Source organism: Schistosoma haematobium, chromosome 1, assembly GCF_000699445.3.
Source record: "Schistosoma haematobium chromosome 1, whole genome shotgun sequence".
NCBI classification, from domain to species: domain Eukaryota; kingdom Metazoa; phylum Platyhelminthes; class Trematoda; order Strigeidida; family Schistosomatidae; genus Schistosoma; species Schistosoma haematobium.
Window position 1 is genome coordinate 26,512,895 of NC_067196.1, and position 23,269 is coordinate 26,536,163.

A 23,269-nucleotide genomic window follows, 5' to 3' on the forward strand; every position below is an offset into this window, starting at 1 on the left:
TGTTTGTTCAGCAATATCAGTAATAACTAAATTCTCATTGTTGTGGTTATGGACAAAATATTGCCATCAAGAGAATGATAACTTACGTAAAATTTCTCTGCATGATCAGCAATTCCTTATTTGATCTAGTCATTAATGATTTACTTGGCTTTTTCAGTTAAAAACAACTCTTACATTCATCTTTGAATCATACACCATCAGCTTTTATAAAACTTTACTTCGAGTTCATTGTCAAAATATACTGTATTCAGTTTTTATTTACTATCATGCCCAGTTAGTCTCACACATCTGCAAAATTTTATGAATGTAATCATATGATGTATTATCGTACCAATCTGGCTAAAAAATTTCTAATCAGTCGTTTGTATGTTGTTAGGTTACGTGATGACACAGATGAGTTTTCTCCTCAGAATTTCCAGTTACGAAACCTTATTTGTTTTAACAACACTTTTAATCGGAAGTACGATGTGGGATTTAGGGATTTAATTTTCATGTTTCCTGACAAGTTATATTAAGGTTATAGTTATTCACCTGAAAGAAAACTAGGCCAAGCTTTTTTATTATCTTCAGCAGTAGGATGCGAAAAGAATAGTTTAACAAGCACTTTGTTATATTTTTTATTTTGTGAGTGACCTCGGGGTTTTCATTATATTAGTATTTAACCACCACTGAAATAATGTCGTTAACAGTTGTAAAATAAACAGCGACAGCGTCATGGGTTGATATCATACTACTGTTTAATCGCCTTAAAGATTTATATGTACCGAGTGAACTGACACTCCAAAAACATAGAAAGCTGAAGTTAATCGTGAAAATGAAACTCAATCACTGTAGGAAGTCATCCAACGTTTTAGTTAGAGAGTTCAAATAACATTTTTACAAACCAGTAGTAGTAAGTATTTTTGGAAAAAGAAAGTCTGGTGATAAATTTCTATGCTGATGTATTGAAACAAACAAGATATTACAACGAAACTTATATTGGCATATCTGATAATACACTGAATATGATTCCAATTTACGCTCAAATATCGCTCCATTATAATTAATATCAAGTAGTCCATAGTACTTTTGTTACTATATGTAAACTGCTGAATTATCTTATGATGATTTGCTAGTCAAAAAATAAACAAACAAACATTATAAACAAATTAAGTATTTATTTCATTAAAATAATATTTATCACAGTGTTTCAGATGAAATTATGTATAAAAAATTAGTTTACACGAATCCCATATAAATAGATACAATAAAAAAAAATACAAGTTTCACTTTTGATCTTTCCCAATATGGTAGTCCAGAAATTCTTTCAGTTGCAAATAAATCGGTGGATATTCTCGTTGTTGTCTTAGTTGGACCTAATAAAAGGAAAATTATTAAATACAGTTTACTTTATCAAACATTGGATTATAATACACATAAATCTATATGATACAGATCATCAATGTATTTAGGTCGTCATAGAAAGCTTTCTTAATTGCAAAAATCACTTAAAATTAATATGAACTTTTGGAAAGTGGTCTCTGTATCTGAACAAATATAGTTCTTTGCGATCGCGGTGGTAACCGGTGTTACGATATAGCGTTTAGGCTTTTTTATCATGACGAACTAACCAAACTATGTTGAAATAAAGAGTAAACTGAGGAGTGGTGTTCAGATCAAAGTACGGGGCCGATCCGTTAAAATAACCAACAGACTGAAGTAAATAAAGATGTGCAAACTTCCTTGATGGGATCTGTTAATAATAATCTATGGAGATCAATTGCAATAGAACAAATAAATACATATCTGTAATTATGTAGTTTAGTACCATAGAATGCTTTTTATCTAGGAATTTAATTTGTTTCTTTGGCACTATGCGTCATACCATGTCTACTCTATTTCTTCACATTATTTTGAAGTGAATTGCGGTGACTTGATTCTGATAAATATTTGTAGTAGGTTCTGCGCTGTTTATTATCAACCAAATGAATTTTTTATACTGGTCATTTACTCGTATGACGGTTTCTTTCTATATGATACTGACGATTCCTATAAACAATAAGTATTTACATTATAATACGGGTTTTTAATGATAAGATTTACACAAATTCCACCAAGGATCCAATTGTCATAAGTTCTATTTTAAATTGAAGTTCTCAGATTACTTAAAGCAATGCAGCTTTTTCTTATCGAATATTTCCCATGAAGATGATAATAAATACAGAAAACAGCACATATGAACTTAGATTTAATTTAAGAATCCAATTTTAGAAAATCTAAAAAGATACATTTTATAAAATTACCTCATGGACGTATGCTGAAAGACCATTGCGTAGAAAAACTAAACGTTCCGTATCATTTTTCCTTTTCACCAACCACGATACATAGTAATTTGTAGACCAACCTGCAACAATATGGGTATAACGAATTTCATCCGGTGCTCTGCTAAACATATGTTGACAAATCAAACTCGGCAGTAGATGATTTGACGAAGAACCAACTGAATCCTCTTTTGCATAAGTCTGAGAAAAAATTACATATATAGTGTGAATATATTATTCCATACTATTTAGAATCGGGGAAAATATGGAAATGCATTCTATATAATACGACTTAATGAAAGCAGATATATTCGCACAAATATAGTCATGTCAATGTTAATTATTATAGAGTGGTTGCACAGACAATGGTTATAACATCTGGATTTCAATCAGAAAGTTTTAGATCTGAATTGTACTTTGCCTAACTTGGTTTGGCTCGGTAGTATCATCAACTTTCCAGGCATAGTGTTACCTCAAAGCCAATTATATAAATGTTCGTACTTGGTAAATGAGTTGTATGATCAAAATTAGATTAGTTTTACAAGATTTACAATTGTTCAGGTCTCGAAACATATGATCAACGTAACATAGTGATTACAAGTTATTTGTTCGGTATATATTGAAATACTAAGGTTTAGTAAATATAATTTAGATTAATGATAATTTACGTGAGATCTATGTAATCCAAATGTTTCATCGCATAGTTTGTTGCTTGCTAACAGTATGCTGACTGATCAGAAGCTTGCTAAATTTCAATATTTATCTGGACTTAATTAAACTATTATATGTATATATTCTGAGAAACCACGACAGTTATGCGACTAAAGTCGACCTCTTAAGCGTTTATTTACGTGAAAATAGCAATTATATTTATCAGTATATTATCAATTATAGCCATTAGAGTCAACAATCCTGTTGAGTCGGATTTCGGAGAACTTCAACGGAGCCTCCAGAGGCCCAAAAGGAGCCGAAGAGTCCTAGCTAATCAGAGCACGATGGAGCATCCTAGAATTCCAACGTGGCGTGCTACTATTGGTCAGTAGCATAATATATCGTTAACGGATTGGCTGAAATATGATGTTGATTTAACAAACGCTAACATCTATAAATACCCATGTTTTCTGTACATAAACGAACCTTGGAGTAAAGTATTCCTCTCATACTTTGCGTTTTCTCTCTGGTGTTCAGGTCGCTGTGTAGTTCTAGCTTGCGGGTTTCCAGAATAACTTAGGAAACGAATATAGAGTTCAATTCGCAAGACTTATCAAATCCACTATTTATTAATAATATAAATGAATATTGTACGTACAAATTTATAGTCCTATTTCACCAGGAATTTATGTCTATCTCCTTTACAAATGAAAAAAGCTGGTTACCTTTTCCATATACTTAACCAGTTTAAAGTAGTTAGTAATTATCATGTCGAATAGAACACAAATAATACTCGAGCAATTTAGTAAACTCGATTAAACTTAATAACAGGCAACCGAATACATAAAACACACACAACAAAGCGTACCTGAACTAGCTGTTCATTTTCCATAGATAGGATAGAAGGAAAATCTCTTAATTGTTCATAAGATTCTGGGATTAGTTTACTTAATGTATATCCATAATTTGGAGAGCATAATGGCATTAAAGCTAATTCAAAATCTTTGTAATCAGCGGCTAGTTTAAGACGTATTGATTCTTTTGAAGAACGAATTAATGTTGATCGCCAAAGATAACTGTTGACACACATAGTAAGAATTGGTTTTAAAGCATCTTGCAATGCGAATTCACCGCAAACATAACATCCTGATTGTGTGAATATATTAGGTATTGTATTAACAAATTTTGGAGGTTGTGATAGATCAGATAAATATTGTTGACGAACTCTAGCAGTAAAGTTCTGCCAAAAAAGTTATGAAAACCAATAAATCAGTAGAGTTTACATATCAATGAAAAATATTCAATATATTTGAGGATCATTGACGAATATGAAATGAAACTTTTATTGGCTTAATTATACTTAGATTTCTACATATATGTAAACTTATTAATTATGTAATGCAAAGTTTATTTTATGTTACAAAAATCACGGAGGTAAAAACCAACTGCAAGATTTTATGCCATGGAATCATAAAAGCAATAACTAAGTGAAGTATGGTTAATTAAGTGTGCAATTAACATACACTACAATAATATGCACAACAAGGATGTAAAATATTTCAATTATACTCACTAATTATTTATTTAATAAGTTAATTAAATATACATACGTAGAAATAATATCATCGATAAAGCTAATTTGATAGATGACAAAATGGTTGACTTGTTTGAATTAAAAACAACAGGTAAAAAAACTTTAAATACAAATTAATAAAGGTAGAAAGATTTCAAGATGGTGTTAGTAATATAAACGAAATTAGTTTAAGTAGTACTTATTAGGATTGGAGATTTTTAAATGTACACTTACCTTTCATTATACACTGTGATATGTGGTCTTAGGTGCGGGTGTTTAATAGTTCTATACTGTGAGGAAACATATATAAGGAGACCTTTAGGTTTTCAATAATTCCTCACCCAGCATTATTTCGTAGTCAATTAATTTTTTGAACTATCTTTCAGCTGTTAGCAGGGTTTTGGAATTTTCTGTTGTCGATATTCAGGACTACAACTGATCAGTCTCTGTTGCGATATGTGCACAGAGGATTTACGCAAAGTAGTGTTACGTTGTAAGTTGAGTGTGTGAAGAGGAAGGTACTAGGTTTGCCTCGATGTGGACATCTAGTTGGTGGGTCCCCAAAAGAATGAAAAGCGAGACATTGATTCGATTCCCAGGCACGTTACTAAATATACGAGAAATATCTTTCAGTTCCTTTATGCGATTTGCAGACAAATACTCTTTTATCAAGGAATACACTTCATAGGGGAAATTTATTTGGTTTTATATAAACACTACCTACTTGCAGCTGATATTTGGCAGATGGAAATAAAATTGACGGACGATCAATATAAAAGAACAGTAGTAATTAATCGTGATAGAAATAGACCAAATTTATTTTACAACGTTATTCATTTCGCCAATTTACGAAATCTAGACTTAGGTAGCCTTAAAAAGTTAGTTTTTCAATATAGGACGACAAATATTAGTTTTAGCCCATCAATAAGACGTATTTATAATCTTGTGGGAACTGATACTCTCTGTGGTATTCGAAACCATATCATCCACTTTCCTACAAACTACCTCAGACAACGTGAAAATCAAAACATAGTGCACATGATGTCAAGTCACTTAGACTAGTGATCACATTGTAATGTGATCGCTAGAATTCGAACGACATTAAATGATTAGCCAAACATGACATTTTGTTACTAATCAATGATCAAACAAAGTAATTTTGACTTTCAAACAAGATTCAATGTGACTGATAATTTGATGTTACTATTCCACTGTAGCGGCTAACAGTGGAGTACAAAATATTTTATTTGTATTTAGAACTCATTTACTGCATTCCAATAAATGTATATGTTCACACTAACTAGAATCCAATACATAAATTGTTTCAGACAGCACGACACTATTTGTCTGGACATCAGTTTATGACAGCAGTCTAAATTTTTCGACTTTTCTGTCATTAGTGTGTTTCGTTACATTGAATCGCTTAATTGTCAAGTATTGTTTATCATGAAGAACTATATGGACATAATGGAAAGAACAATATTTACAAGAAATATTATGAATTTCCTTAAAAAGGAAAATAACTAACCTGTAAATCTTGTAGATACTTCGATTTACTGCTTAGTTCATTAACTGATACATTTTGATATGAATCATATTCATTATGCATTGAACTTAAAATTTCATCTATTTTATTACCAATAGCTAGAAGAAATGGATTTAAAATGGAATTGCACAAATTATTCAAATGATTTTTTGTTGATTCCGAGATTAACTGAAGTGGATTTTTGATTGGTGTCATTGTTTCAATTGTGGTAGTCAGTGGGAAGGTTTCATTTAAAAATGTAGATGATTTACTATAATTTTTATGATTAATGTTAGATGTTGTTATTGTATTCAGATTGTTCAATCGTTTATTAACAGTTAATTGTAAATTTGTTCCAAACTGGCAGAGAAGGTTGACTAAATGTATATTATTCTGTTGTCCAAGTGTTTGTGAATCTGTCAATTGTACTGCACAAGTACTACCCGTAGAAATTAAAGTTTCAGTTTTAGTTGCAAATAAAGCAATCAATTTATCTAAGTTGCGAGTAACCTAAGTTTATGAAAAGGAAGTTAGGTAACAGACAGAAAAAGCAGTAATTTATATGTTTATTTAATGATTACATATTTAGTATTAAGTAGACAAATTCATTGTTCAATGTGAACTATTTAATTTGACCTGGTGATTAGTAGAGTCTATCAGTGTTACACACAGGATTGTTTTTGTAGATAATATGGTAATAATTGTAATGTAAGCAATATAAGCACTTGATTTTGGCAAGCAATAAAACCCATAATGAATGCTTCCGCATTTTCAGGGATCTAGAGTATAAGTGTCTGCGTTATAACGACGGTTTTTAGAGAAGACTAAATCTTAATAACGGAATTATCAAAAAACTTTTGTGTAGAGATCGTTTCGTGACTTCATTTATCATTTTGTACGAGAAAATACTCATATGTTTGCTATTAATTCAAACACATAGAAACAGTGTAACATCTGAAATACAGTTTGCATCAGTTAAAATAGCTATATTTCGTAACAGTACAGTGATATGGTCAAGAAGAAAATTACAAAATGTTCCTAACTTGAGTATATCATAGATAATTAAAAATAAATTAAAAAATGTATTATTGTCAGGAGTTATTTCAGTAACCAAGACTAGATAGACAAGTGTACCAGCGTAGGATCCCTACACACAATAAGTTGTTGTAACTCAGTCGGTAATTAATCAATCGTTCTATACACACTTTTCATTGACTTAATCAAGGATAAGACTGTGTCAATGAACAATTAATGTCTCTCAGGAAACAGTAGAAGCCAGATCTAGAGAGTTAACTATCAAGAGCCCTAAATAATTCCACCTGATGTAAGTAGTTCATGTACGATTGAGAAGTAGGAATATTTGAAAAATAATACTAATTTGTCAAATAAAACTAACTCAAACAGATTAATTGAGTACGACAATAAACCACTTATCTAAAGAAGTGTTTCGTTATTAGTGGTTAGTTTCAAGATTAACTGCCCAAAATTCTAGTGAGAAGCTTTGATTTCTGGAGTCAAGTAAGCATCAATCGAATGATGTAAGGATTGTGATCCATCGTGAATTAAGGTTAGAAGGGTGGACTATTGGATTATAACCTAGTTGGTTAATAGAAACTGTTTTTCAAAAGCTCGAAAACCAGGATATGTATGACACTCCGTTGAGCCTTAAATGGGCAATAATATCCTACATTAGGCTAAAGTTGATTTATGGCAGTTTTCAGTTATTTCGGCTAAGATTAGTTCAGAAAGAAAACTAACTACGGAATAAACATATGTATTCATCTTAATTTCAAATTTAAAAAAGCCACTCACCTTATATAAGAGGTCATGATGAACAGTAGCATATGCTAATTCATTTGCAGCCGTTTGTATGATATCATTTAATTCATTTGTATCTGGTCCAGCTGTTGTAGATGTTGAAAAAGCCAAAGTTACCCTATCAAATAAACGCGATACACTACGAGATAAATAAGCTGTTTCAAATGGATGCAGTGCTCGAACTAAACACGAAGGTAGTTGTTCCAATATAGTTTGTTGATGAATAGGTGATAAGGTATATTGATCATAATTACTATTATTAGATAATTCATTTGAAAGGGTACTGGTTACACGACGTTCCAAATCTAATATTAATTTTAATAATTTCGGATATTCTCCTTCAAGCACTTCTTTAATTACTGGTGATTGATTGGAAACAGCAGAAAGTTTAGTGGCCAGTTGATCTGATGCCCAACCAAGGAATCCTTCATTTGAAACCAGTGCATTACGAATATCTGCACGATTATCATTAATTTGTTTGTGACCAGTTGAATTATCGATAGCAGAGGATGAGTCGATGTTATCCTCTATGATTAAAAAAACGTGCGGAAATATTGTTAATCATAATACTGTACGAAATTTTTACGAACACATACGGTTAAAATTTTTAGTACATTTAAACATTAATAGAAAAAGGAATTAACTAACGAAGTTTTAGCAAACAGATTGAACCGTTATAGTTTTGCCACAAACTGATGTCACTAGAATAAACGAGAAATATCACACAGTAGTGTACAGCTATTTCGTTCTTAAAAATTTAGATGCAGAAAACACTAATGATACTATTTGAAATCTTAAGCTTCATAAAAAGTATTTAGGCATTGCGCATCATTCAAACAGCTGGTGATTTTAAATATAGACAGCTAGTTACAAAGCTTAGTGATCGCAAAGCACATAGCTGATCCCTAAATCAGTCGGACAGTAAAACGCAATGCAGAATCTGGTATGTATGTATATCGGTTCAAGTTACCATAATCTATTAACACAGACCTCAGAGTAGTAGAGGTAGTAACAGTATGAGTGCTGATTGGAAGGATTAGGGAACGGAGATACGATTCAAAAAAAGTATAAATTAATTAAGTTTTGAAAAAATTATAAGGAATTCAGAAACTCGGAATCTGGGTGAAGAAAAAGAGTGAATGTACCCGTGCTATTGCAAACGACTTTGAGCTACGTCATTCAAAGTCTCTAATCACTGGATATGAGAATCCCCCGTACCCCAATCAGGTATTCTACATCTGTTAATATGGTTCAGTCCAATTGTTGATGACTTCATGGACTGATACCATATTTTGGTTTGGCTGGCTCTAATTTTCTTCCAACCTACTCATGCACCAGAACACCACCCGTCGATGTAGGCAGTGGCTGGGCATACGTAACACAAGCACCAACAAACTGAGTTGATGAAGATTTATTATCCCTAAAGAGTAAATGGAGATTATACTGTTATGAGCACTTGACTTTCAAACAATGGGTTTTACGATTACGCTCCACTTCACTTGCTTAGGTTTGAGGAGTTGGATAGCGTGCATAGCTCCTAAACAATACATACAAGAGCCTGTACTTTGTTATTTAATCACATTAAAGTCGATATTTCATTAAATTATTTGACTAGCAATATGAATGTTAATAAGTGTAAGCTTAAAGCCTGAGAGATATCATTCATATTGACTATTAAAAAGTCCCATTACATATCAGAACATATATCTAACAAAATCATTGACTTCTTACAATTATTGGATGAGAATTACTACTAAAAAGCTTAGAAAATCATATTGATCAATAACTCCCCGAGTAAAAAAGAAAACAATGTCACAAACTGCATGTTTTGATATTTCATGGAATTTATTGATTGTTTGTACATTAAATCAGCTTAGCAAAACCATGAGTAAATGTTCTAATCTCAATATAGATGTTTGACTTACCATTATTTAAAACAATCGTTATATAATTATCCTGTTGATTTCATGAACTTTTGAGTAAAACATCTAATTAGAGAAACAATCCAACTTAATTACCTTAAGAGATTCGGGTATTTAAATTTCATTTATTGTTTTAATGATAATTTACGATTTCTATTATGAATTATAACTAGTTTAATAATAAACTTCAGTAAATGGTTGTATATATGTAACAAAGTAAATAATTTTTATAAGTAAATTCATCATATTATTACTAAATGTCAAAGAGTTAATCTCAAATATGATACTTAAAGATTCTATTAAAAGAAATAATAAATGATTAATGAAATTTTCAAAGTGATAATACAAACCTTGACGAGTTAAAGATTCTTTAAAATTGGCTGAAGCAAAAATTAACAAAATTGAAGAATATTTTTCAGAATTTTTATTATTTTGCCAGTCGATAAGCATTTCATGTATAAGTAATTCAGCTAGACTAGGATATAATTCAGAAATATATTGGTCTAAACGACATATACTTGTCATACATACATCAATATGTGTTTCACGTTGTTTCATTAGAGTTAGACCAAGTAGACGACTACAAGAAATAAGTTGTTCCATCTTATCAATAGTTCCATCTAAACTAGTCCATACAGCAACATGAAAAGCAGCTGCTTGACCACCAACTGCTGATAATGAGGCTCTACCTGTAAAAAGAACACAACAGAAAATGATATACTGTAGGTTAATTAATACAAAAAAAAACACGCGATTTTACCTAGATTGTAATTTGTACTAAACACATTTGTCAATGACATTCAGTCAATCAAATGTACATAAATGATCTTATTAAGTATGATCCAAACTAGAGACTGATGCATCCGATTATGTTACTCTCCACTCATTAACCAATCACAGCAGAACTCAGATGAAGTCATCAAATACATATACTATAAACTATAATTTTATATTTTTATATCACTTACTCCAAACTATATACCTTGACTATTATTAAACATTTCTCCATACTACTTCATGTTCTGATGCATTTTATTTATTTCATTTTACATTAAAAACTATGTCGATCTTTTTACTTAATTAGTCTTGATTTCTATGGTAAAGGTGGTCGTTGGATAAGCCTTATTAGTAAACTTGACTACTCTACTGTTTAAGAATAAGTCTTTAAGGAAATCCTTGCTTTGTAAAATTCATATTTACTAGTGTATATCAGAATAAATGGATGTATTTTATAAATTTAAGAATAATTATACTGAATTAAAAAAAAATTAAAAATTATATTCTATCATATACCAGATATGTTGATAAATTCAGGGGCCAGAATAAAATGATTGCATTCTAATACATTTTAAAGAGGATCTAAAATTTACCTGGACCAGAACCTCCTTGCTGAACTTTTTGACGTGTTCGCATACGTTGAGTTAATGAATTTATATCAACGGAAGAGGATAGTACAGAAACAAATTCTGATTTCCATTTAGTCACCAGTTCATGAACTACATCCATTAACATATTTAAATGGTAGAAAACCTAAATGACAGTACAAAGTTTTACAGAAAAGACGGTAAACGTTAAATGTAACAAATATGAATGAATAGTCTAGTGTTAAAATACAGAAAAGAGTTATCATGTTAGCTCAATAACCAACTCGACGACATCAAATGTTGGTTTGTGATGAAATTCGAACTATAGAAAATTCCCGAAAAAATCATTTGACTTAATAATAATCATGTAGTCAACACTAGTGATGAACTTATTTAGATTCTAGTGAGAGGACGTCATCTATGACATCAACTAAGTATTCATGTATGTGACAATAATTCATCGATGATAGTTGAATTAGTTTTAATGAACCCATCCACTAGCTACTTGGGTAAGGAACCACACTTTAGGTTTGAGGGCTAACGATACAAGTTAATCGCCTAAACCAAGACAAGAGAGGGTTTTGGACCTGAAACCTGATGGGAGAAAGTCGAGTGTCTTAATCACTAAGCTACCGCTTTACCATTGATGATAATGGATGTAGAAGATCGAACTATATTTTCGACTGATTAAAGTCAGAAATATGAACCATCAAATTCCAACTTTACGCTTAAATGGTATTATGGAAGATGGGACAAATCATCACCGTCCTCGCTAGAATCTTCTCTGTTTTACGGCATTAAAGGATCTCAAATTAAAGCATAAAACGTGTATTCCGTACTCAATTTTCCTGAACGGCTCTTCAGATAATCTCGATGCTCGTGGATAAAAACTCGCTTTAAACTGTCCAAACACAATACGAATTTTTATTCTAAATGCTTGTGAGTAATTACCTTTCCAAACACATTAAAAACAAATCAGTGCTTTTCAATCGCAACAAGCTTTGCGTAACTAATGTTTCTCTTGAAACTAGTGTTTTTCGGAAACATAATATATGGATATATACATATATATCTTTTGCGTAAAGCCACTTTTTTGACGGACAAATTGTCATATACTTCCCAAGTTATACTTTACCTAACTTAATTACTACTGTTAACATTCACAGAGTAGCATAGGCAGCTCACCAACATACTACATCAAAATCTGACGTGGTCAATCCTTTCCAGTTGTTTCCAGTTTCTATTCATCCTTTTCATGTCTGCTTCCAATTCCCGATACAATGTGTTCTTTGGTCTTCCACTTTTCCGTTTTCCTTCAGGATCCAAAGTTCCCACTTGCCTCGTGATGCAGTTTGATGATTTCCGTAATGTACGTCCTATCCACCCCTACCGTCTTTTCTTAATATCCTCTTCAGATGGAAGCTGGTTTGTTCTTTCCTACAGTTGGTTGTCGCTAATGGCATCCGGGCAACGGACATTCATTATCTTACGTAGACAATTGTTTATAAATACTTGTACCTTTACGATGATGATTGCAGTAGTTCTTCAAGTTTCAGCTCCGTACAACATAACTAACTGCCTTGACATTCGTATTGAAGATTCTGACTTTGATGTTAGTTGACAGTTGTTTTGACTTCCATATGTATTTCAGCTATAGGAATGCTGTCCTTGTCTTGTCAATCCTTACCTTTGACTTTGCATAAGAACCTTCTTATTCGTCGATGATGCTGTCCACGTATGTGGAAGTTTCCACATCTTTCAGAGCTTCTCCATCAAGTGCGATTGCGTTGATGTTCTCTGTGCTGCATTTCAGAATCTTCGTTTATCACTTGTGTATGTTGAGGACTACTGATGCACAGGCTTCTGTTACGCTGGCTATCTTCATCAGCATTTGTTGGTATGGATCGGATAGATGAGCTAGGTTATCTGCGAAGTCCAAATCGTCTAGTCGTATCCAAACTGTCCATTGTATTGCGTTCTGCCCCTCAGATGTGGAGGTCTTCGTAATTCGGTCAACCACGAGAAGAAATATAAAGGGTGACAGTAGGCAGCCTTGTCTGACACCGGTCCTCACTTGGAATGCATCCGGCAGCTGTCATCCATGCACGACTTTGCAGTGTAGTCAGTCGTATGAGTTCCAGATGATATTAACGATCTTCTCAGGTACACTGTAGTGTTGAAGGAGGTCCCGTAAGGTCCTCCTATTCACATTGTCAAACGTCTTCCCACAGACAAGGAAGTTAGTGTACAGTGACGAATCCCATCCAATTGATTAGTCAACGATAATCCATAGTGTCGCTATTTGGTCTTTTCACGACCGATCCTTACGGAATCCAGCCTGCTGATCTGGAAGTTTGGCGTCTACTGAATCTTTCATCTGGTTCAGCAACACTCTGTTGAAAACGTTTCCCGGTGCCGATAGTAGTTTGATGCCTGTGTAGTTCTCACATTGTTTTAGATCTCCTTTCTTGATGAGATCTTGATGAGATATCCTTCTTTGCAGTCTGTTAGCGGCACTTGTTCCTCCTCACAAATCTTCCTGAATAGAACGTGGAGCATGATTGCAGTTACTTCTGTCTGATTTCAGTGCTTCAGTTGGTATATTGTCAGTTCCTGCTGCTTTCCCACTCTTGATCAGTTTGATGGCTATCCTGATTTTTGCGATCGTTGATGGAGTGACAGCCATAGGAAGATCTGCAGGTGCTACTTCGATGTTTGGTGGATTCAATGGAGTTGGTCTATTCGAAGGTTTGTAGTGTCAGTTATTATGCCAAGCCCATATACCTTATTCTAGCTTCCGGACATCCCATTTTATTCATTCTACTCGAGCCATACTTTGACCTTGTTATTTATTCGCTTATCAATCTAGACTGTTTTTATATGAGCGTATATGTGTGTGCCCTTCTTATTCCATTAATCACATGTCTGTAGCTTTATTTTGTCTGACTATAAATATTGAGTAACGCTTGACAAAGATGGAGTTGGCTTCCCAGCCATCTTCCCTGCGTGTCGTTTTGCTTTGCTGTGTTTCATTCGTTTCATGTACGAAATATATGTATTCTCAAGTCAATTCTCGTTATTCGACATATTTAATTCCGTTATTGGATAACGCGATTTAAGTCGACGATGATATACGAGAATCAGCGATAGCAAACATTTATACAATCTAAATGTAGTCGAGAACCAAGGGCACAAGAGGTGCTTCAAAGTGTTCCACCCATCTGTTCCTCTGTCTTTGAATCTCAGTGATTTGCTTGCCTTCTTTGTCCTTGACCGGTATCTCTGATTTACTATATTTTCCAACCAGTTGCTTTGTCGTTTCATATATTTGTCTCGTATATTCATTCTCTTGCAGCTTTTTCCGACGTCATTGTTAGGTCTTCCGTGTATTTCTGCTTGTTGGCTCTAATGCACTTCTTTACTTGCTTGTTTGCTTCAGTATACTTAGCTTATGCCTTGGCTTGCTCTGTTCTTGTTCTGTTGTTGTTAATTGTAGTTTTCTTGTTCTTTCTTTCTTTCTTGAATCTTGTGCAGTGTTTCAATGGAGATCTATTCCTTGTGATGATGCTTCCTGCGACCCAGGACCTCCTGACATTTTGAAATTATTGCTTCATTGATCCCTTTCCATTTGTCCCCCATATTAGTTTCTTCTTCTTTGAGTAGATCTTGTAAGGCTTGCAACCTGTTGTTGAGAGATATCTTGAATTCGTTGAGTTAGTCAGTATGTCGAAGGAAGGCTGCATTGAACCTTTGCAATGCTGTTTGTCTAGTTGTCCAATGCTTGTTTAGCTTCAGTTTCATCTTGGCAACCACCAGGTGGTAAGGTAAAGCTATGTCAGCTCCTCTCCTAGTTCTCACGTCTTCCACTGACCTTCTGAATTTTTTAGTGATACATATATGATCGATCTAGCCCTATGTAGTGTGATTCGGTGAGATACATGTAGTTTTGTGTGGGAATATTGTGCCACCTATAACCATTTTGTTGAACCCACATAAGTTTGTAAATACTTCACCATTCTCATTCCTTTCTCCTAGTCCATATCGTCTCATGATAGCTTCGTACCCGGTGTAGTCCGTTCCGACCTTGGCATTTAGGTCAAGTCCTTTCCTTGGTACTTTTCTACTTAAAGTTTATTCTTAAAAAATAGTCATTTAGGCAATTGAGTATACATATTTGTTCTCTAGATCCTAGTAAATTATATTTTCTCATAACAAAATACGATTTTTTTTCGAAAAGCAAAATATAAAAAGTTTAGATAAGTTCAACAGAAACCAATAGCTACGCTGTATACATTGTAAGTAAAGCTTATCACAGAATATTTCAAAATGGAACTGAACTGAAGCTATAATGTGACTTTAACTTGAAAATAAAACCATAGTAAATCAGTGGACAATACGAAGTAGACAATATATTTAAATCAACAGTCTTATCATGATGATTGAAATACAAAGTTCTGTAGAGAAACGTAAACCGGCTTTTCGTAAACAAAATGGTTTTTGGAATTCTTTGAGCTTATCTGCATACGAATAAAGAATTAGTGGTTGAGTCAATGACATATTACCACATGTCGTGAAATAAGTTTATCCATTGAGGAAAGCGAGATAATAGTGAAACTATTAGCACAATGAATTATTTATTTATTAAAAACCAACACTGTTACTAATAAGGATATCCTGCTTCGGTCTGGGCACCCGAGAAATATCACAGCCCACACACAAATCAAGTAACTTGTGTGGCGCATATGTATTCGGTGTCTCTTTGTACCAACATTTGTGTTCAAATAAAATAAATAAAATAAGGATATACCAAATCGTTTAACTATGGATAACTGTTGTAACTCTATAGAAAGTGTTAAAGTATGGAAGTAAAAATCATTTTTTGGTCAAAAATAAGATAAAGACCCTCTTACTCACCATATAGAATATAATCTCAGTCAATCAGTAACAACGTAGAACTTCGTACGTACGTACATAAGTTCGAGTTGCCACACCACATTAGCACAGAGATGCAGTTGTCGATTCAAATCCCGTAGTGGTAGAGGTAGCAAGAGTATAAGCAGTAATCGGGAAGATTAGGGTTTGGAGATGTTATTTAAAGAGTATAATTCAGTGGAATAAATTTGGAAAGAGGAAAAAAGGGACAGGAAGAATTCAGAAGATTAGAATTTGGGAGAACACAGAGAGTGGATGCACCTGCGTCGTTGCAAACGATTTTGAGCCATGTCATTCAGGGTCTCTAACCATCGGTTGCTATCATCTCGCGGTCCCCAACCAGGTAGTCTACACCTATCAACATGACTCAGTTCACTTGTCAGTGACTTCATGGACTTGTGCCATGTTTTGGTTTGGCCGCCCCTAGCTTTCTTCCAACCTACTCCTATACCACTGAACATAGCACGTCGAGGCAGTCGGTCGTCGGGCATACGTAACGTGTCCCAGCCATCTCAACTCATGAAGTTTCACTACTTCATCAATTGATTTGCCATCCTTACCTAGTACCTGTTTCCTAACAACTGTGTTACTTACTCGATGGTCCCATGATATACGAGCAATGTTTCGAAGACACCTATGATCAAATACTAGTAACCTACGGATATCCTCTACTCTTACCGGCCATGTTTCACTGCCATAAAGTAGGACGGAACGAACTGCTGTGCAGTAAACACGTCCTTTGGTTGATAGATGGATATCTCGCCTATTAGAATATAATCTAAAATGCAAGATACTGCAAAATAATGTCTACCAACACAGACAACACCATTTTTAATGAGATCTGATGTGAACATTGTGTTGTAAGCTACAAAACACTACAGAATTTGACCTGTTGGACTGACCCAATACCAGGTGTGGCTATGCTGTTGCATGTAACCATTGTTTAACTTGCGTACTAATGTTTTATATTTACTTAAAAAAGTTAATATAATAAGGGGAACAAAAAAGATACAATTTACCTGTAGTCCTGTGGCTAATTGAGTTTGATCAGATAACTCATAAGATGAATTGATTAGGCTCCATGCTTGTGACACCATACTCTCTCGAACTTGAATTAATGCACGATTATAGGACTCCAATACATGAATTCCTTCCCATTCCATATTATTAAAGATGAAGTTTAACTCATTTACATACATTGCACATTGACATAAATCTTTAGACCTACCTATTTAAGGATAATAGTGATAATAATGATGTTATACGAAGAGCAAAATACTCACTTTGGATTCGTTTCATTAGTGTTGCTACTCGAGATATATTACGAAGAATAGCACATGTAATGTGTAGATTTTTGAAATGAGTTACATTTGTGGATAATGTTTCATGGGGAGTATCTATTTTCTTTTTAACTTTCGATAAAGAAATTGACAAGTTTCGTATTTTATCTTCAACTGCCTGCAAAACATTTTGTAAATTATCAATGTCAGAGGCTCTTTTAAACAGGTCGACGTGATTATCAGCAACATGCTGATGAATCAGAGTGGCTAACCTGTGAATGATAGAGAAATAAACAACATAACGCCCAAAGCAGTTAAAAAAGTGACAATGTTTGTTTAGGAAAGAAAAAGAATGAGCATACTTCTTACCACAATGGTAAAAATGAAGCAATTTAATTTCACAAATAGTGGTCGCATCTATATACCAACTTTTATATTCAAACAGGCTTTACACATTCGAAGTATCATAAATGAAGTGATATGAATAAAATTAAAATTTGTGAGTTTTAAAATAGATTATCGAGACAATAATTTTCTGAAAAAAAAACGAAATAGATAAGAATGCCGTATTTAAAGAAGCATCAAGGATTCAAGGACAATTACTCGTGACGGACGACTTCAAAAGTATAGTATAGTATGAAGATCCCAAAAGTCCTATTTCAACTATTTTAACGTGGTGGAATTGACGTGTTCAGCAAATGTTAGTACTATTGAAGCGGGAAATTCTAATTTCCTATTAAATAAAAGGAATATCAGGGAACCTCAAAACTTAGTTCTGTACTTACTGACAATTAAAATTCACAACTTTTGAAATGAGACTATCTTAGGAAAAGCGTTTGTCAGCACTACTGGTAGAGTATTAGCCTACAAACGTTTCGATTCTTATTGGGTCAAAACAGTGGCATCGCAGAACTGGAAACCACTTAATTTTAATAATTTCTGTTCAAAGTTCCTGTTTTAGGTTTAAAAGAAAGGAAAAATTCTAAAAATAATCAGTTCAACAGTTTCATTGTTTTTTACTCGATCTAGGCACACTGAAAGATCATTGAATCCAGATTTACATTAAAAATGTGGCGGTCCTTTAACAACAGTTATGCATGAATTCCAGATATGATGTGATTTAATGGAGAAAATCCTCTACTTACTAACTGTCACAACCATTTTAGAGCAGTTTTGAAGATATGCGTCAAACTAAAAATATAACAGAATACTGGAGTATGTGATGTGCAGGATTTGGATTTTATTGTACACACAAAACTTAAGAACATAAATATATTAAGTTTTTGATTGAGATCATGAACCGATTGATGTTAAGCCATCACAATTGAAAACCTGGAAGCACTGGACGGCCGTTTCGTCCTATTATGGGACTCCTCAGCAGTGCGCATCCACGATACCGCGAACGAGATTCGAACCCAGGGCCTTCGGTCTCGCGCGCGAACGCTTAACCAACTGGACCACTGAGCCGGCATCCAATGGTGATAGTTTCTAACATCAAGCAATCCACGAAATTGCGCGACCAATTCCTGTTGTACTGAGGTAGATACCTGTCTCTACCCAACAAGGATTAGCTCCACTGGTCACAGCTTCTCACTAGAACTCCGAGAATTCCCTCACGAAGCTAGTCACTAGTGAGCACATGTTGATTACTAGTATGGGGGTTGTGGAGATCATTAAGTTTTTGATTGAGATCATGAACCGATTGATGTTAAACCATCACAATTGAAAACCTGGGAGCACTGGACGGCTGTTTCGTCCTATTGTGGGACTCCTCAGTGCTTCCAGGTTTTCAATTGTGATGGTTTAACATCAATCGGTTCATGATCTCAATCAAAAACTTAATAATCTCCACAACCCCTATACAAATATATTAGGCTGAAAAGTTTTACTTTTACTTAGTGCCACCACAATCGAGACGAAATTTTAGAAGTTACTTGAGACTCATTAAGACCGAACAAGGCTTTCAGTTCAGATGATAAAGCTAATTCAAAGATTTTAATTATACTGTTAGATTTTGTGATCAACTATTTCACAGAAAATGCAAATATTTACGTTGAAACATGTTTTCGAAGAGACCAAAAATCATATTTGATTGGTTGCCTTAGTCATTAAAACGTTGGATGGTATTTTCTATAGCTCAGAAAATATGATGATATGGTTACACTAACTACACAATTAGTTGATGCAAGAATTTATCGGCATCTTTCAAGGATATGTTGATATAGTCTCCTAGACCAATGAACATGATCTGAATATTTCTGAACGAAATATTAAATTTACCTTTGCTAAAATTAACCAAGTAGTTTTTTTCCATTTCCGAAAGTTTTATTAGGAATAGACATAATACATTCTGAGTTACATACAACTAAATAATTTATTATGTGTCTACTTACTCTCTTATTCGGTTATCTATTGTGCATAAAACATTTGAAACTTTATTAGTACCAATAATATAAGAGACGAACAATCTAGCATCGAAGTCAGCATTAGAGAAGTTTTCCAAGTTTTCATCCATCGGTTTTCAAATGCTTATTATCTGGAAGGCAAATAAGTGTTAGTTAAGAAATGAGAAGACAGACGCTATGAAGTTTCTGGTGGTTTGATTTTATGAACTAGTAGTGTGTAAAACAGTACATTTAGCCCCATAATATGAAATAACTTGAATACAGAGTATCCAATGTAACATTTTAAATGTATAAATACGATACCCTGACTTGACGTAGGATCAACTTAAGAGCGCATTCTAAATAAATATGGAGCGCAGACATTCAAACACTTGATGAATTAGTCCCAAATGTAACATCGGGGTTGGAAAGTTTATGTAATCGTTTGTGGATGGATAGATCTCAATTTTATTCGTCAAATTTTAATACTTTACTTCAGTTGGCCAGCCACTACGTAGAACCCGTACGTATGTACATCGGTTCAAGTTGCCATACCCCGTAAGCACAGAGAAATGGAGATTTTGGGCCAAATCCCAGAACGGTAGGCGTAGCAACAGGGTCAGTGATAATAATAAAAATTAGGCCCCGACGATAGGACTAGAAAAGAAGTCTTTTTCGTTACATCGTAGTCGTTTTTAAGAGATCCCACTGGTGCTGCTTCTGTACTTGTTGTAGTAAGTTTAACCAGGTCTTCTCCGAATTTCGCTAAGATCTTCGTCTCGGCCATTTTTGTCAGTTTACATTGTTCAATAATCGGCTAAATTTTGCGATGTTTCTGCCAAAAGTGAAAATAACTGGAGGTTTAAAAATGATTTAATAGTGATGAAAAATTTCGACATTAAACTAAGTATCATTTCACAAGCTTTGCCACAGTAATGTTTATGAACACATTTTCACCCTCATGAAACGATAAAAAGCGTTCTTTATGAAAGGCATACCCGAGAGGTATGGTTGTTTTACATCCAAGTATCGATTTTTGAGTGATTGAAGGAGAGAATTACGGTAAAAAATGAAGATTTAGTTACACAAATGCTTCGTGAAAGCTCCATTTCAATGACTTACGGTCAACTCCATCACGCATCACAGTACAACAGTAGTTATGGATTAATTTATCAATATGATTATCTGCAGGGGTCAGATATTTGGAGCGATTTCAACTAACTTAAACTGTATGGACAAATTAGTGGCAAGCATACTTGTTGCATTAAAGATTTCAATTACCCATAAGATGGAGGCTTTTGTAGTGTCAATGATACAAATTCGATTGGATACAGTACTACTACAACGGTTTTAATTGAGAAAATAATCACAGAATGCATGTCTTACATTCCAATAAGGTCCATGTGTTTGGTATTTTTAAAGTGACTAGGGTGAGTGTAGACAATGATGGATAACAAATGATTAATTTTCATTACGAAAAAGATCTCGCTGTATTGGATTATTGGTAGTGCAGAAAACCATTTCGTAGGGCGGACATGATTAGGAACTCTACAAGCGTAGTGGCACAACGGGGAAGGATAAAGCATTAGTACCAGCAATTCTGTAGCAAAAAAGTCACCTTCGCTTTATAGATCGTTTCCCAAGTAACTCTGGTATTTTCATATTCGACGACTTCCGCGAAACTAAAGATTAACTCCGTGCGCTTCAATTTCATTCTGGATGCGAAACAGACATATTCTGACCACAGAGAATTTAAGTGACGTCAGTGAATCAAAATAGATCTCCAACTACCTTCAAAACTATACCTTTTAAAAAAGCTAGTTTTCGAGCGCTCCATAAAATTTGGGCTGTGTGAACTGCGCTATAACAACTTTGACATGGAAATGATACTGAGATTAGCAAACATTGGCAAATTCAAAATCGACACGCATTACCAATGCACAACCTTGAGGCTTTGAAGTGTGCACTGTTGAGAAACTTGTCCGATGCCCAATATTTTGTAAACATCATCCGTTAAGTTGTTGTTCTTTGATTTGATACAGTTTATTAATCTAAGCCCAGATAATAAGTTTCATTTTTACTTACCAATGTGGCCGCGATTTTCTGGAAAAATAAGTTAAAACTTTAGTGGCAATTTGTTTTTATAATTGTTAGCGACTATGCTAGATTATTTGGGATAAAATAATTACAAAACATGACTAAAAGTGAAGGAGGCCCAGAAGCAAGAAAGAGATGTTTGGGCTCAACTCACTGCATGTTAATCACAGTTAAATGAATAAGAAGGTCAAAGTGGTTAATGGTTTCTTTTACCAAGGCCGGTGGAATTTAGTGCTGACGCCTTAACAGTAATAAGGTTAGTTTTAAGCCTTTCAATTACTATGGCTTCCTTGAATTCTTACAAGACGAAAAAGGACTGTTCATTAACTGATCCTGACGTTTCCACCTTGTCATTATTAAGTTCCGTATCTGGCTGACGCCATGCTGTAGATCTATAAACTCCATTTTATTCTGAAAAGCATAAAATCATGAAACTGTGCTCAGTTCAAAGATTTAATGTCCCACCTTTTTGGTTTTCCGATTTCCACACTTTAAGCTCACGTTTAAAATGATGTACTTAGGGTTGATATGTGGAGCTATACCCATCGTTTTCACGTCAACCGAGTGTGATGTAGAATAACAGCCATGTCTACATTAATGTAGTCGATAAAGTTGTCATATAACTATGTAAATTTCGTTAAAAAAGCTATATTATGGTGTGAATTTGGCCGTGACTGTAGTTCCTGTTCACCATACCAGACTACTTTACACCGGACACGTGCACTAAATGCTGGAATGCTATACCAAGTTATAGAAAGCTGAGCAATAGTCGTGGTCGTTTCAAAATGGACCGTCAGTGAATAATGGAGAAGGGCTTGTGACTAGGTTTAGTAAATCAACTTGCCATTCAAATCGACCGGAGATCGTCGAAAAACGAAGTGCGGCTGAAGGCCAGTTGAACCGATCGATAAAGTGTTCTGGTCATCGATCTAATCTCCTGGATTGAGAATGTATAATACGTCCATCTTTTTCTGAGATAGTTACACTAACAGTCGGGTCCCCAATACTAGGTTGCTTAACAAGTCTGAACAGTTGTCTGCTATAACCTATTGCCGCTGCCTTTTCCATCTCTCTTGCTTTCACTACCCATCACTGTTCACAATCATTGCGTCGGCTTCTTATCAGCCTGCGCTTCAGCTGACTCTGATCTCCGTCATGTTCAGAGCCAGATGGAATGAGTTTTCGAGCATCTATCAGTGCGATAGATGCTGCTGAGATCCAGTGTTTCTCCCTAACCTTGTGGTTTACCTTACTAGCAGACATCACTGCTGCTTCCACAGCTTTTCGGATATCATTCCATGCTGCATCGGGGTGGGCATCACCTATATGGCTGCCTAACTGTTGTCCTAGTTGCTCCTGAAATATGCTCTTAGTTTGACTTGGTTTTGTAGGAAAAAAGGGGGGGGGGGGGGAGAAAAAAAAA

The 23,269-nt window shown here is 34.3% G+C and overlaps 1 protein-coding gene across 1 annotated transcript; it reads right to left on the reverse strand.

Moving 5' to 3' along the window:
- Positions 1-156: 156 nt before the first annotated feature.
- Positions 157-21,702, reverse strand: COG5 (Conserved oligomeric Golgi complex subunit). The gene is made up of 11 exons (XM_051214426.1): positions 21,136-21,702; positions 19,759-21,088; positions 17,369-17,637; positions 17,105-17,313; positions 11,160-11,319; positions 10,140-10,478; positions 7,862-8,394; positions 6,053-6,559; positions 3,820-4,191; positions 2,283-2,501; positions 157-1,355 (listed from the first exon to the last, which is right to left on the reverse strand). The coding sequence occupies exons 2-11, from the start codon at positions 19,878-19,880 to the stop codon at positions 1,266-1,268; spliced, it is 2,820 nt and encodes a 939-aa protein (XP_051073567.1). The 5' UTR covers positions 19,881-21,088; positions 21,136-21,702; the 3' UTR covers positions 157-1,265.
- Between the last annotated feature and the right edge of the window lie 1,567 nt (positions 21,703-23,269).

Coding starts and splice junctions, on each gene's coding strand:
- COG5 (XM_051214426.1), bottom strand. CDS start 19,880: ATGGATGAAAACTTGGAAAACTTCTCTAATGCTGACTTCGATGCTAGA. Junction 6,560..7,861: donor ATCATGACCTCTTATATAAG/GTGAGTGGCTTT, acceptor TCATAAACTTAG/GTTACTCGCAACTTAGATAA. Junction 2,502..3,819: donor AAAATGAACAGCTAGTTCAG/GTACGCTTTGTT, acceptor ATTTTTTCTCAG/ACTTATGCAAAAGAGGATTC.